At 40.0% G+C, this 16304-nt stretch overlaps 1 protein-coding gene and 1 long non-coding RNA gene across 2 annotated transcripts in view; one reads left to right on the top strand and one right to left on the bottom strand.

The window, feature by feature from the left end:
* Positions 1-4155: 4155 nt before the first annotated feature.
* On the bottom strand, positions 4156-6829 carry LOC134342932 (uncharacterized). The gene is made up of 3 exons (XR_010017137.1): positions 6803-6829; positions 5382-5449; positions 4156-4430 (listed from the first exon to the last, which is right to left on the bottom strand). It is a non-coding gene; the product is annotated as an uncharacterized LOC134342932 (long non-coding RNA).
* The window catches only part of klhl14 (kelch-like family member 14), a 160811-nt gene continuing 149171 nt past the window's right edge, over positions 4665-16304 (top strand). The window contains exons 1-2 of the mRNA XM_063041632.1: positions 4665-4976; positions 5671-6543. Of these exons, the coding sequence (XP_062897702.1) occupies positions 5693-6543 (851 nt within the window). The 5' untranslated portion in view covers positions 4665-4976; positions 5671-5692. The remainder of the gene's footprint in view (positions 4977-5670; positions 6544-16304) is intronic.

Here is a 16304-nt window from a genome sequence, read left to right as displayed (position 1 = left end):
TGGATGAATGGTCAGTAATCAAAGAGCACAGATTTAAGATAATTGGCAAATCTTTCACGAAACACTAGAATAATGGGCACCACCATCATTTTGGCTCTCTGACATGAGACATTTACCAGAATAGTTCCAGAGGTGAGGGATTTCAGTTACCAGGACAAACTGGAGAACCTAGAACCTTTCTCTTTTCAGTGGAGAAGACTTAATAGAGTGGTCCAAGATTATGATGGCATTATAAACCATAATCAGAGAGAATGGTTGGTAGGGTGGAGATATGTTTCTACCAAAGGAGGTGCAAGTCACTCCTTCCTTCCACTTGTCTGCAGTTCACTCTTGAGCAAGGTGTAGTACCTGATTAGTTACCTGATCAGGGTCACACGAAGCCATGTGATCAGGTGGTGGATGGCCGTATGAGCAACTGGTGCATATCAAAAGTCCTGTTATGCAAGAACTTTACCAGGCAGATAATCTCTGAAGAATATTGAGAATGGCTGGGGTCACCCGCTTTGTAAAGGCACTTTGCTGAAGAAGGAAATGGCAAAACACTTCTGTAGAAAAATTTGCCAAGACTACATCATACGACACAGCACATTATGGCAATGATGAATTAGAGAAAAAGTATCCCGTTGATGGAGGGTTCAAGGACAAGGGACATAGATTAAAGAGCATTGGCAAGAGGTTTGGAGTTAATGTAGAATGTGTGGTGGATTCAGATTTAAGTGTAATTTTCAAAAGAAAATCAAATTAATATTTGAAGTGAAAAAAATGACTGGGAAATAATGGAGTAAAGGATCTGAGTGAAATGCTGTACATGAGACCTTATGGTCTGATAGTTTCCTTCAGCACCGTAGCAATTCAATGATTCTATAATCCTGTATATAAAATTCTATTTTTAATGTTAAACATTGTTTAAAATGCAATAATTAAAAAATTTAAATAGCTAGAAATTAAAGTACCCAAATATTTTTGCTCTGAATTTTGATTAGATCAATTGAGAGTCTAAACGTTTACCAAAATAGGATTCTTTCTTTTAAATAACAGTAAGATTATATGTGAGCAAGGAATTAGATAGGATTATGAGGCTTGGGTAAGAGGCAGGCTGGTGATTTGCAGTTTCTCTCACCACTTCACCTGTAGTTATGGCTGTTCAAATAATACGGCCTTCCCAATCTTTGGATCTGACAAGACTACTGAATGTAGCATGCAAACTTTATATTATTTGGATACAACTTCACATAGGAAGGTTTATGAAACAGTATCACGTGTACATGTAACATCACATATCATGCAGCTGAGAAATAAATGACCAAAAATATGCATTTTAAAATGCCTATTTGTTTTTTTAAATTATTTTTGTGTTTGTCCACTCACTCACCTTGCCATGATTTGCCACTTCAGTATATAATTCAGTGGTAGTGCATCAGGTTGTTGGTTTAAAATTCACTGCCTTGTCTGACAATGTGATCTGCCATGTCTTTGGAAAATTATGTGGGCATCATCCTTGATTTCCATTAGCCAACCCATAAATGGGGAATGATTGTTTAAAAATTCTATATCAGGGTACACATATCCTTAAAAGGAGAATTTTGGTTTTCTTATGAAGATTACCTTCTTACATGAACCCAAAACAGAAATGTAGAAAATGAATTATATAAGACTGGATGGGCTCTTAAATCGTCATTTGCAACTGCAATTGTTCAATGTGTGAGTTATGCTTTTCACAGTAAGGAGCAATAATATTATGTTGTAACATTTGCATTTCTGAAGCTCTGTCACCTCTTAGCTTCTTAATAATAAAATCACATTCCCCTTATCATGATCTTGGTTGCATAGCATGTAAGGCCTTAGATTTCATCAACCTGAAACAAGTGTAGCATTCCGTATTTAATGACTGGAAGCAGTGAACATGCAACTCATTCATATCAAATGTGATTTTGATGAACCTTTTGGTCACAAGTTTTCTGGCGCAAAAGTATGGGGAGCATTTTAAAAGTCAGTTGTGCACTTGAGCTACTCGTAATGGTTGTCCGTAAGGTTCTTAAATTCATTTCCCTCTACTGTAAATTGTGTTTAATCATTGCCTCCAAGAGAAACTGACGTCGCAGAATTAGATTTTTGAAATTTCTGCCCCTATAGAACTCTACCAAAATATTATATATATTCTGTATGGTGTTTATAAAATGTGACACACTGGGCACAACATATGATTTAGTAGTGCATTGAACTAATCAAACTTTGTGTATGAAGATGATCCTCTTAAACGTTTGTGGGCTGCAAAAAGAAAATGCATTAAACAGTTGCCTTTAAACAATAGAAAGTATTGTGTTTTTCCCATGGCCTGACAATCTGCAGAAATTGTAGTGGGGGTGGATGACAAGGGTATTAGAGCCAGGCACATGAAAAGATCACAGGGGAGAAATGTTGGAGCCAGCAAAGAGCTTCCAGTTTTACACAACTCCCCAAGTTAGGAGTGGAGATGGTGCACTGGTCACTGACAGGTTTTGGAAGAAAAAAAATATCAGTGGTAGACTCTCCTCCACTGAATTTTGATGTTGCCTGGTGTTTTGAGCGTCATTGAAAAATAATCTCTATTATTCTGGTGTCACTCAGAAAAATACACGATTCCAATTAGTTGGCACAGAGCCTTCTCCGAGTTGAATGCAGCAAGCGATGGTTGCGAAATTATTAAAGGAAAAAAAATCAAATCAAACTCTCTATCGTTAATGGCAGTGAGCCTTTAACGTACGAATAATTTGAAATTGCCAAAACTATTAAATAAGACAGATCTGTGTTTAAACCACCGATAACATTCTTTTACAGGCACACGACCCAGAATTTACAGTTAGAACATTTAGAACGATTCGTCACAAGCCACAAATTGAAGAATCTAGGCAGTGGTCTAGAACAGGCAGTCACATTTCCGTGACCATCTGACATCTTCGATTTAGAAAAATAATACTTTGCCTGCAGCATACGTTTCGTGCTAAACCCAGAAGGTAAAACTGTGTCTGGGAGATTTCTGGTCTACAAATGTTGATACCCAGCCCCAACCCCAAGTGATTGTTCGGCTACATGTTTCTGATGCTGATTTAGAAAAACCGAGATATAACGACACCTCATGCATATCCACATACAATCACCTTGGATAAAGTGTTGCTGAATTGCTAATTTACTTGAGTTTTCATGTCTGTTTAATGTATGGTTCCTGGATCATTTTATTAAATTTCTATCGGCTTGAAGTGGTGTTAACAAACATCTTTGCAAGGCGTTGACACGCCTATGGACCTCCTGCAGGAGTCAGAACCTCAGGAATCCTATAAATCAGAAACGGACATAGTCGTCTGGCTTCAGACGTTTACTGGGCAAAATAGGGACTGCTTTTAGTTAAGGACTGATCAATAAAGATCAGCCGCGTTGACGAGTCATCCTATATTTTATGCAAAACAGCACGATATTTATGTGTGTTAAATGAATGAAAAGCATTTTGCATGTTTTGGCACAAAATATAGGTCTCATCTTATTGGGACTCCAGGTTTCAAATCTCCAATCCATTTACATTGGAACGGCAGGGGATTTTTTTTTAAAGTTTCTCTTTTGTGTCTTTAAATATTCAGCATTAGGCATATGCTAAATACTTCATCAATGGCAATACACCGAAACTAAGTGAATTTGGTTGAACACACTGAAAGGAATGTAATTGCACATCCTAAAACTGCTTTCTTTATTCTGGGGATGTAAACATTACAACTGGTGTCTTTAAAGCAGTGAACCATCAATTTAACACACATGTGCTATATTAATGCCCCATGCATTTTGTTGTATTCAGTTCAGCAACGAGGAGACGTGCTCTTTGTGTTTTTTTTTCCTGTACTTGGATACACTATAAAGACAATCTGCTTTATATTAAATAAATATGATAAGAGTGGGATAATAACTTCTATGCTTTTATGCCGCAATGGTGTTAGTGTAATATAAACTAGACTAATTCATTATAGCAGTGTTAGTCTGACAATGTATGTCATCTGATGCAATTGAAAGAGAAAGTCTTAATAACAAAATGTCAGTATTACCAAGACATTAACAAGACAATCTGATAATTTCCAACGATCGTAATATCAAGTGGATAATCATTTCTTTGTTTCAATGCATCAACAGTATTAATGGGATAGAATCCGTGCAATTCATTATTGCAGACAGTACTGTGCTGGTTTGTCATCTTATGCAACTGCATAGGCAATAAAATGGTAAGAAAGTTTGTGCCATCATCTGAAGATTGCATTGTTCATCCACCTTCATAAATCCATGCATGTGAAAGATGAGGAGAAAAATATTTTGTGGGACAGAGTCTTTTTTTTCCTGTGAGATATTCATTCACCCAGAGAGAGAAGCGTGGTCACAGAATTAGCAGTTTCAGCTCAGCTGAAGTCGCTAGGCTGTGAAGGAAAGAGAAATTGACTAATTAGCAATGCGCACTAAAACTTGACGGTTCTTTATAAAGGGGACTGCTTTTCTAAGATGTTTGACTGCGCAGTCATTTACGCACGACAATTTTACAATAGCCTTGAGCCATAATTTTAAAACTCTCTCCAGCATCCAGCCCCTCCGTGGTCACTCTTCACTGGCGATGCACGACCGTTTCTCTCCCCAACCGTGGATTTCCTATTACTCTTGTTACGACTCACTGAATCCCAGGCCCAAGGATAATGATGTGTTGTTTCTTGGTAGCATAATTTGTCACACGTACATTTTTTTGCGAAAGCTGCTCTCAGACTTCTTGCTGTTGCTAATTCTGGAGACAGTATATCAAATGATGAACGACAAAAAAACCTCGCAAGCGTAACTGCTGAAGTTGCAACGCGTGGAGCTTGATCGGATACGGATTTTACTGGGGGATCGAAGCAAAGAAAAAAGGAGAAAAAATAATATAAAAGTGAGGATCCGATCGAAGTGGACGCTAGTTTGCAGCCCAGTGTATACAGGTAAGTTTGTGGCCTCTGCGTTGGAGACGAGTGGGAAACACTGGGGAGATGAGGCTGTGACAGGTGCCTTGGTAAAAAACAGGAATGTGAGGATCCATGGACAGGAGCTTGCTCAGACGGGGCCACTGCTAAATTTAAAGAGGAGATCCGTGCATGCAATATGCACCATGGAAGCTCGGCGGCTTTACTTAGTAAGGCGCTGCTTCCGATTTTTGAAGTTTATTTCTGTTAAGAATCTGACCCCTGACGTCTGTTATTACACCCACTTATAGCAAACAACTACACGGGTCTTTTTGTATATATCGGTCGTTTTTGCTTTAAACATGCAACTTTAACTATTTCATTTGCGGTCTGCTTTAGCAAAAAAAAACAAACCTTGAACGCAAAAGGCCCCGCGATTTGTACCTGATGTGTTTCTTTAATGTTTATTAGGGCAAACATGCAGGGGTGACTTCCATTCACACAGTGTGCCGCTTAAAACCGAGGAAAGAAAAAGGAAACGTTAGTGCAAGGGCTTAAATCCAGAGAAATTTCGCACACAACACGCTTCTTTTGTAACAATAATAAAACATTTTCTTTCCCCTTTAATGAAGCTCCGGTCCAAGAAACCTCGCTTTACTTACATCGCAATGTTTGTCACGGGAAAAAAAGAATGCCTGTGAAATGACTGTGTGAAATGTGTGCCCTTTTTCAGGAGGTGTACAAAGTTAGATACCATGTCAAGATCTGGTGACAGAACGTCCACCTTCGACCCATCTCATAGTGATAACCTCCTGCACGGCCTCAACCTACTGTGGAGGAAGCAGCTTTTCTGTGATGTGACTCTGACAGCCCAGAGCCAGCAGTTCCATTGCCACAAAGCAGTGCTGGCTTCCTGTTCCCAGTATTTCCGATCGCTTTTCTCTAACAGCCAGTGCAAAGAGAGCACGAACGAATCGGGGAGCCGGACCCCTTCATCCCCGGCCGAGGACATCAGCAGGTCTATCAACAACATCGTCCTGCAGGGCTGCTCGGCCACGGGGGTTTGCCTGGTCCTGGAGTACATCTACACAGCCAACATGACACTGTCTCTCGATACGGTGGAGGACGTGCTTTCGGTCAGCAAGATCCTGCACATCCCCCCTGTCACCAAACTCTGCGTCCAGTTCCTCAACGACCAGATATCGATGCAAAACTACAAGCAGATCTGCCAGATCGCTGCCATCCACGGGCTGGACGAGACCAAGAAGCTGGCCAACAAATACTTCGTGGAGGACATCCTGCTGTTGAATTTCGAGGAGGTTTGCGCCATGATGGACTCGATGCCGCCACCTGTGGAGTCGGAGCTTGCTCTCTTCCAGATGTCCGTGCTCTGGCTCGAACACGACCGGGAGACTCGCATGCAGTACGCCCCGGACCTGATGAAGCGGCTCCGCTTCGCCCTCATCCCCGCCACCGAGCTGGTCGAGAGGGTGCAGTCGGTCGATTTCATGCGGAGCGACCCGGTCTGCCAGAAACTCCTGCTGGACGCTATGAACTACCACCTCATGCCCTTCCGACAACACTGCCGCCAGAGCATGGCCAGCAGGTGAGATTGCATGTCTTTCTATCCTCAGTTTGAGGGCTCAGAGACTACACCTCGACAGGGCTGACTCTGCCTTCCTGTTGGATTTTCATTACCCTGATCTCAGTTTAACCCGAAGTCTTTAGAATAATAAAACGTAAGCTATTGTTAATATTTTAAAACAAAAATATATAGTTTAGGGGCAATACCGTTAGACACGAATAACGTCATTAATCACGCCCATAAATTGGCATTGAAGAAATCCTCAACACGGTTAACCTACTTTTTTCCTATAGCAGGTCAATCCAAGCCTTCAGCGCGGGTAGAAGTGACTGTTGAATGTTTTCATTAAGCAATCCATTTCTATGGCAACCCTCACCTAGGAGGAGAGAGGTGGTAGCTGTGGCACGTTTGTGGTGGATTGGGCCCGGCATGGGTTGGGTGTCTCCTCCCTTTTCTCCCCAATGTACTCTCTTCCCAACAAAACAGATATCTGCGAGATGTTTAACCTGAATGCCGCACACCTCTAAACCCAGAGGCACTTGCACCATGTATCCTTTCCTGAAATGACCCATTCTATGCTCTCACTCCCAGTCTGCAAGTTTTTGCTGGACAGTTATCAGGGCTTGGATTAACCAACATTTACCGGTTTCCAATTATTGAAATTTTATGGTGTGTTTGGTCTGGCTGTGTGGCATCAACTCTACCCTGCTCCATGTAGCTTCAGGGAGACTGGTACCTTTAGTGAATATTAGATCTTCTGTGATGATGCCAATCGTTGAGGTTATTTAAGTCCCCAGAATTAAAAAAAGTCAGACAGAACATTTTGAAAGGGATAAGAATTTAACTTGAGGCAAGATAGAGACAAATTTGATAAGGGGAAAGGTGAATACTGAATTGGAGGTATTGTATTTAAATGCACACAAAGTATGAAATAAGGTAGATGAGCAGTTGGAAATTGCAGGTGCAATGTGTAGGGATTACAGAGTCATGGCTGAAAGAAGATCAAAGCTGGGAGCTAAACATCCAAGGACAGTTCATAGTTCAAAGTTCAAAGTAAATTTATCAAACTGTGTGTATGTCTACAAGAAGTTCATTTTCTTGCAGGCATTCATGGTAGAGCAGATAATTACAATGGGATCAATGAAATACATCCTGTTGAAAAGACAGGCAAGTGGGCAGAGTGGGCGTTGTGGCTCTGTTGGTAAAGAAGTAAAATCAACTCTTTAGCAAGAGGTGGTATAGGATCAGGAGGTGCAGAATCCCTGTGAGTCGAGTTAAGAAGCTACAAGGGTAAAAAGACCCAGAGGGGAGTTATGTATAGGTGTCTGAGTAGTAGCTAAGATGTGGGCACAAATTATAATGAGGTGGGAAAAACATAAAAGAAGGGAGACTTACAGTGGCCTTGGAGGACTTCAATCTGTAGGTAGACTGGGAAAATTAAGTTGGTATTGGATCCCAAGGGAAGAAATTTGTAGCATGCCTAGAAGATAGCCTTTTACAGCAATATGGTCAAAAAGTATTTCTGGATTTTGCATTGTGCAATTATACAGATTTCATTAGGGAGCTTAAGGTGAAAGAACACTGAGGAGACCGTGATCATAGTATGATAGAATTGATCCTGCAGTTTGAGTGTAAGTAGCTAATGTTGGATTGATAATCATTACACTTGAGTAAAGGGGGCTACAGTGGTACCAGAGAGAAGGTGGCCGAAGTTCATTGCAAGGTATTGTAGTAGGGATAACATTAGAGCAGCAATGGCAGGAGCTTCTGGGGGTAATTCGGAAGATGAGGATTATCTCAAAGAAGTATTCTAAAGGGAGGATGAGGCAACCGTGGCTGATAAAGGAAGTCAAAGACAGCATAAAAACAAAAGAGTGGGCATACAATATTGCAAAAATGAATGGGAAGCTAGAGGATTGGGAAGCCTTTAAAAACCAGCAGAAGACAACAAAAAACTTAATAAAGGGAAGAAAAGATGAAATATGAAGTCTTTACCAAAACATTAATCTGTCTAAACCCATCAACTTGCACCTGGACCATAGCCCTCCATATCCCTCCCATCCATGCACCTACCCAAATTTCTCTTCAATGTTGAAATCGACTTCACATCCACCCTTTGCACTGACAGCTTGTTCCACACTCTCAATTCACCTTTCACCCTTAACCCATGACCTCTTGTTGTAGTCTCACCCAACCTCAGTGGAAAAAGCCTTCTTGCGTTTACCCTGTCTATACTCCTCATAATTTTGTATACCCCTATCAAATCTCCTCTCAATCACCGACGTTCCAAGGAATAAATTCCTAACCTATTCAAACTTTCCTTACAACTCAGGTCCTCCAGACCGGCCAACATTCTTGTAAATTTTCTCCGCACTCACTCAAACTTATTTACGTCTCTCCTGTAAGTAGGTCACCAAAACTACACACAATACTGCAAATTAAGCTGCACCAATGTCTTATAAAATTTCATTACAAGATCCCAACTCCAGATTCCTCTGTTCTACTGCACTCCTCGGTGCCCTACTGCCCATCATGTAAGATCTACCCTGGTTGCTCCTCCCAAAGTGCAACATCACACACTTGTTGCATTAAATTCTATCTGCCATTTTTTCAGCCCATTTTTCCAGTTGGTCTAGATCCTGCTGCAAGCTTTGATAATCCTCCTCGCTGTCCATTTTATCTCCATTTCTTGGTGTCATCCGCAAATTTTCTGATCCAGTTTACTACATTGTCATCCAGATTATTGATGTACTGTAGATAACAAATAACAATAGATTTAGAACCAATCTCTGTGGCATACCACTAATCACAGGCCTCCAGTCTCTCCGCTCTCTGGCTTCTCCCACAAAGCTAATGTCTAATCCAAAGTATTACCCAACTTGAATGCCAAGCAATTGAACTTTCTTGACCAACCTTCCATGTGGGACCTTGTCAATGGCTTTGTGGAAGTCCATGTAGACAACATCCACTGTCTTGCCTTCATTAACTTTCCTGATAACTTCCTTGAAAAAATCTATAAGATTGATTAGATGTGATTTACAACACACAAAGCCATGTTGACTATCTTTAATCAATCCCTTTCTATCTAAATATTTATATATTTGGTTCCTTAGAATACCTTCCAATAACTTTTCCACTACTGGTGTCAGGCTCACCAGCCTAGAATTTCCTGTTTTATTCTTAGTTCCTCTCTTAAACAACAGAACAACATTAGCTATCCCCCAGTCCTCTGGTACCTCACCTGTGGCTAAGGATATTTTAAATAACCTGCTAGGGCCACTGCTTTTGCCTTCCACGGGGTCCAAGGGAATATCTTGTCAGGCCCTGGGGATTTACATACCCTAATTGGTCCATGACCTCGCTGCTGCTTCGCCTCACTTCAATAGACCAATTGTCCATCTCCTGCGTAAATACAGATACAAAAAATCTCTTTCAGCTTTTGGCTTTAATATAAAAGAGGATACTAATTTTTTTGTTCAGATAAATCGAGAGTAAAAGAGAGGCAAGAATGAACATTGGACTGCCCAAAATGATGTTGGAAAAGTGGTAATGGGGAACAAAGAAATGACAAATGAACTAAATAAGTATTTTATGTCAGTCCTTACTATGGATGACATCATCAACATGCTATAAATTCGTGAGTTTTAGTGGGTAGACCTGAGTGCAGATGCTACTACTAAAGAGAAGGTGCTTGGGAAGCTGGAAGGTCTAAAGTGAAGGGCTGACAGGGAGTGAGTGGGAATAAATGCGGTGTTTTCTGGTTGGCTGGTGGTGACTAGTGGTGTTCCTCAGGGTTCAGTATTGGAATCACTACTTTTCTCATTGTTTACCAATGATTTAGATAATGGAACTGATGGCTTTGTAGCTAATTTTCAGATGAATCAAAGATAGGTGGAGGGGTAGGTAGTGCTGAGGAAGCAATGCGATTGCAGCAGAACTTAGGCAAATTGGAAGAATGGGCAAATAAGTGGCAGATGGAATATAGTGTTTGGAAATGTATGACAATACATTTTGGTAAAAGGAACAATAGTGCAGACTATTATCTAAATGGGGAGAAAATTTAAACTTCAGAGGTGCAGAGGGACTTATGAGTCCTTGTGCAAGACTCCCAGAAGGTTAATTTATAGGTTGAGTCTGTGGTAAAGAAGGCAAATGCAATGTTGGCATTTATTTCAAGGAGAATAAAATATAAAAGGAAGGAGATAATGCTGAGGCGTTATAAGAAACTCATGAAGTCACATTTGGAGTATTATCAACACTTCTGGGACCCATATCTCAGAAAGGATGTGTTGTCATTGGAGAGAATACAGAGGAAGTTCATGAGGATGATTCCAGGAATGAAGAGGTTAACAGATAAGCTGCATTTGGGCCTGTACTCACTGGAATTTAGAAAAATGCAGGGGTGGGGGTGGGATTCTCATTGAAACCTATCAAATGTTGAAAGGACTAGATAAGGAAGATGTGGAGATGATGTTTCGTATGGTTGGGGTATCCAGAACTAGAGGGCACAGCCTCAAAATTTAGGGGTGACCTTTTAGAACAGAGGTAAGGAGGAATTTCTCTAGCCAGAGTGTAGTAATTCTGTCGAATGCTCTGCCATAGACTGCGGTGAAGGCCAAATCCATGGGTATATTTAAAGTGGAAGTTGATAGTTTCCTGATTGGTCACGGCATCAAAGGATATGGTGAAAAGGCAGGTGTATGGGGTTGAGTGGGATCCAGCATCAGCCATGATAGAATGACAGAGCAGACTCAATGGGCTGAATGGCCTAATTCTGCGCCTATGTTTTATGGTCTAAGGTGGATAAGTTCCCTGAACTGGAATAAACTACATTACAGAGTTCTGAGGAGATTGGGGAGGTAATGTAATGATATTTCAAGAATCACTAGAGTAAGGAATGGTCCAGAGTACTGTAAAATCAAAAATGTCAGTTCACTCTTTAAGGAGAGAGGAGGCAAAAGAAAGGAAATTATAGGCCAGTTAGTCTGATTTCGGTGGTCAACAGATGTTAGGAGTGCATTATTAAGGATGAGCTTTTGGGGTATATGGAAGCATGTGGTAAAATATGCCAAAGTTGGCATGGTTTCCTTAAGGGGAGACCTTGCTTGATAAAATCTTTTTGAAGTCTTTGAGGAGGTAACAAGCAGGATAGACATTTGAGAGTCAGTGGAGTGGATGGTGTATAGTTAGATTTTCAGAAGACCTTTGATAAGGTTCCACATATGAGGTTGCTAAACAAGATGGGAGCTTATGCTATTACAGGAAAGGTACTAGTATAGATAGAAGATTTACTGACTAGGAGAAGGCAAATGATGGGAATAAAGGGGGCCTTTCTAGTTGGCTGCCGGTGACTAGTGGTGTTCTGCAGGGTTTGGCGTTTGGTCTGCTGCATTTCACTTTAAATATTACTGATCTGGATGATGGAATTGATGGCTTTCTGACAAAGTTTGTGGAGGTTTCAAAGATAGTTGGAGGATCAGGCCATGTTGAGAAAGCAATGAGTCTGCAGAGGCCTTGGACAGGTTAAGAGAATGCACAAAGAAGTGACTGTTGGAAAACTGTGTTGGGAAGTGTGTGGTCATGCATTTTGGCATAGTGTATTTTCTACACGAAGAGAGGATTAAAAAAAAAGAGGTGCAAAGGCACTTCGGCATCCTAATGCAGAATTCCCTAAAGGTTAACTTGCTGATTGAGTTGGTAGTAAGGAAGACAAATGCAAATTTATCATTCATTTTTAAGGACTAGAATATAAAAACATGGATGCAATGCTGATGGCTTATAAAGCAGATTACATTTGGAGGATTGTGAACAGGTTTCTAAGGAAGCATGTGCTGGCATTGGAAAAGATTCGGGGGAAGTTTGTGAGATTAATCCTGGGAATGAAAGGTTTAATGTTTGAAGAGCATTTGATGACTCTGGGCCTGTATTCACAGGAGTTTAGAAAAATGAGGTGGATCTCACTGAAAACTACCAAATATTGAAAGGCCTGGATAGAGTAGATGTGGGGAGGATGCTTCCAATAGTGGGAGAGTGTAGGACCAGTGGGGAGAGTCTCAGAATAAAAGAGTGTCCTTTTAGAACAGGGGCATTTCTTTAGCCAGAGGGTGGTGAATCTGTGGAATTCATTGCTGCAAATGGTTGTGGAGGCCAAGTCATTGAGTGTACTTATTACAAGAGGGAAAAATAAATCAGCTGCGATCGAATGGTGGAGCAGACTCAATGGGCCGAATGGCCTAATTCTGCTCATTTATCTTATGGTCTTATTAATTTCCATAACATGTGCTATATCAATTGTTGAAATGCATGCTACTGTCCCCAGATATAGATCAGCACATACTTTACATTAACTGTTAGTACTCAATCAGTGGTAGTTCGCATTTCATTATTGATTTTATGTGCAGTGTTTTCTGTGACTCAGCATCAAAACATTTGACTAGATGCAGAATAGCGAAGGGTTGTGAAGTTCAATCATAATCTATCTGGGTGGCATAAAGTGTATTGCTCAGGAAGACTGATAGCAGTATAATGTGGCATACCAGTAAAAGCACACAGTGTCATGTGATGATATGAATATTAGCCTTTTAGCTGCAGCATTCTTCTGTTACTACACTGGAGGAATTCATATTTATGAACATAATTTGAAGCAATGGAAGTAAGATAAAAGAATAATGTGTCTGACAGTAGACTTTTTTTGTAAATACTTGTCAATTACTTGTGTCTTGTAATAATTTCTATTTTATCGTTGTCACTTAATATAAACATCTCATATTTTTTTCTTTACCATATAGTTTCATTCAGATAATTATTACAAAAAGGACCATGACTAGAGCATAGTAAAAAGGAAGGTGATAGCAGAGTTACCTGACTTAATTCTGTTTTGAACGTGGCCTTCAGACTCTTGGCATGCAGTATCCTATTTATTAACAATTTGTTTTAAAATATTTTAACTTGAAACGTAAGTTACCATTTTCTGCATTTTGTCATCTCAGTGACTATAAATTGTCAAATCATGCTGAAATCAAACTTGGCAGTACGATAAATTAATGAGCTGTTGTAAAAATGAAGGAATGTTTACCTTCACCTCAGTCTAGCTCATAGTATAGTACTTGACATCTCAACTTTTTGAGAATCAGAGAATTTTAAGTACTTTAAACAGCAATGAGTCCATTGAGATATTACCATGCTGAGGCATCCAAAGAAAGGGGAATCGGAGAAGAAGCAGAGGACCTAGAAGTGTAGGATGAGAATGTTGGAATAGAAAGGGTAAGATTCTGCAGAATATAATTTTGCACCAGTCTTCATCCTGGGCCATGGCACAGTGTGGGATATTGTATGAAGGATAGCTATACAGGGAAGGAGGAAAAGTCAGAGTAAAGGTTATTTCCAGACTGTTGTCATGAAGTTCCCCATGAACACCAATCTTACAGACATGGGATCATGCCTGCAGTTGTGCTCTGAACCTCGGACAGTGCATATCACAGGGAAATCAGAAGAATCAGCAAGGAGGAAGATATTTTACAGATCCTTAAAATAAAAGCAATCTAATAACAATAATCACTATGGTAACTCTTCGTTTCCCAAGTGCACATGTGTCTTCTGGTTCATTATTACAAAATCACATGGGCAATAGTGTTATGTTCAGTAGTCTCAAAACTGTGATAACTACCCGCAGAGATGATATGACACAATTTTCCCACAGGTAGTTATTGCAAAACTCTTCAGCATTGCATGGCACATTGTAGAGCATTTCCTAACTGTCATACTTTATTGTTAGCAAATTGGCATATTGTGGTACATATTTCTAAAAATGACATATATACTATGGAAATAAACTAAAATAATAATAATGTAATAATATGAATATCACCTAATGGAAGCCACATATTTTGGTTTAATTTTTTTAGAATGCCACAAAATTAAATTAAGTTTAGTTCCATTTGATGAGATGTTTCCATTTCATATTCTTACCAGCAAATTTTGTCAGATTTGTGGTATTAATTATTCACCATTGGAATATTACAGAAAGGTGCACTTGAACATAACCTTTTTTGTGGAATTAGCTTGTTATCATGCGAACTTGGACTGATTTAACCACGATTTAATGTAAAGTTAAGAGCCACTTAGGTGCACATTGCTGAGATCATATATTCAAATTGAGTTAAATTAACTTTTATTAATAAGTATTAAGAAAAGTTGCTTAATTCTTGTTGTGCTCAGAAAATTGTGTTTACCTCTGTCATTCAAAGTCGAAGCTTTTAGAAAGCTAGGGATTAAAATCATAGATATCATAAATTAAAGTAAACACCAGAGTCCATTCATGATTTCATTCAAAAAGGATCCACCTAATTTAATTCCAGATTCTAATAGCCCAGCAGGTCATCGGTCTTCAAGTGTACTTCTATAAGAGCATTCCTATCACCCTTTAAGGCTGTGCTTTCCAGAGCCTCTGGGTGAAATTTGCTTCCCTTAATTTACTTCCAATACTTCTGAAAAAAACTTTAAATCTATTGATTGTGTTTCTACAAAAATCAGGATCAATAGTTTTTGGAGGATCTTGTTTATCTAACCACTTCATAATTTTATGCACCTCAGTTAAGTCATCCTCAGTTTCTTCAGTTTAGCTTTATGCAGTCTTTCATCATATCTACAGATTTCCAGCCTTGACAACATTCTTGTAAAATTTTCTCAGCTTCTCCAGTGCAATTACATCTTTCTTGTAATGGGTGATAAGAAAGCATCATCAAAAATGTGTGCACTTAAACCGCATTTAATAACTTGAAGTTCGATTCCACAGACCATATATGATTTTAGGTATTTATCCATTGTTAATCCTATAAAATCAGTGCAATTTTGCATGATAATCAGCTAATCCTACCAAAAGGTGAACTTGCCAGAGAAATATACATATGCTCCATTCCATAAGAATGGCTAATAATTCTCATAAACCTGATGTGCATTGCCGGTGTTAATCTATGATTATGAATGGAAAGCATCTCTCTAATGACACCACATGTACTCGTTCTGTTTTCTGTGACAGAAAGATGAACCACATCCTCTGGTTGCCAGTCCTCCCCTTCCCACAATGCTTTATTCAGCAGTTCCCTTGACTCTTGCAGCAGAGAGGCAAAACCCCAAACTTTGCTCCCCTAAACACAGAATCCTTCAAACCTGTTGCACTCTTTCTCCACCCACCCCCCCGTTGCTGAGACAGCTGTCATTTGCCTGTGGTTACCTAACCCAGAAGATTCCCTTCCCCATCAGTGTGCAGAGGCAGAGTAGTGAGAATGGAGTTGCAGGGGTCCTGAGTTATCTGCTTGCTATATTTTTTTGTCTGTCTGCAGTCACCCAGCCTTTCTTTCTGTCTAAGGTTTTTTTTAAAACTGCAGGACGACCCCCCCCCCCCCCATAAGTGGACCAATGCTGATTGGCTGTTGCTTAGATTCTTGGCAATCAGGCCTCCTCTACCTTTGGCTGTTTCAAATACAGGAAGCAGCCTTGTGTCCTCACCCATTACAAGATGTGAATTTCATGGGCATGAAATGTCCTGCCCTGCCTATATTTATAAGATTAACTCACAAAGCAGAAAATAAGTCCTAGAATAACACAAACACGAGGAAATCTACAGATGCTGGAATTTCAAGCAACACACATAAAAGATGCTGGTGAATGCAGCAGGCCAGGCAGCATCTCTAGGAAGAGGTACAGCTGACGTTTCGGGCCGAGACCTGACGAAGGGTCTCGGCCCAAAACGTCGACTGTACCTATTCCTAGAGATGCTGCCT

Source organism: Mobula hypostoma, chromosome 1, assembly GCF_963921235.1.
Source record: "Mobula hypostoma chromosome 1, sMobHyp1.1, whole genome shotgun sequence".
Taxonomy (NCBI): Eukaryota; Metazoa; Chordata; class Chondrichthyes; order Myliobatiformes; family Myliobatidae; genus Mobula; species Mobula hypostoma.
The sequence above is the reverse complement of the archived record's forward strand: the minus strand, read 5'-3'. Positions and strand labels throughout refer to the sequence as shown.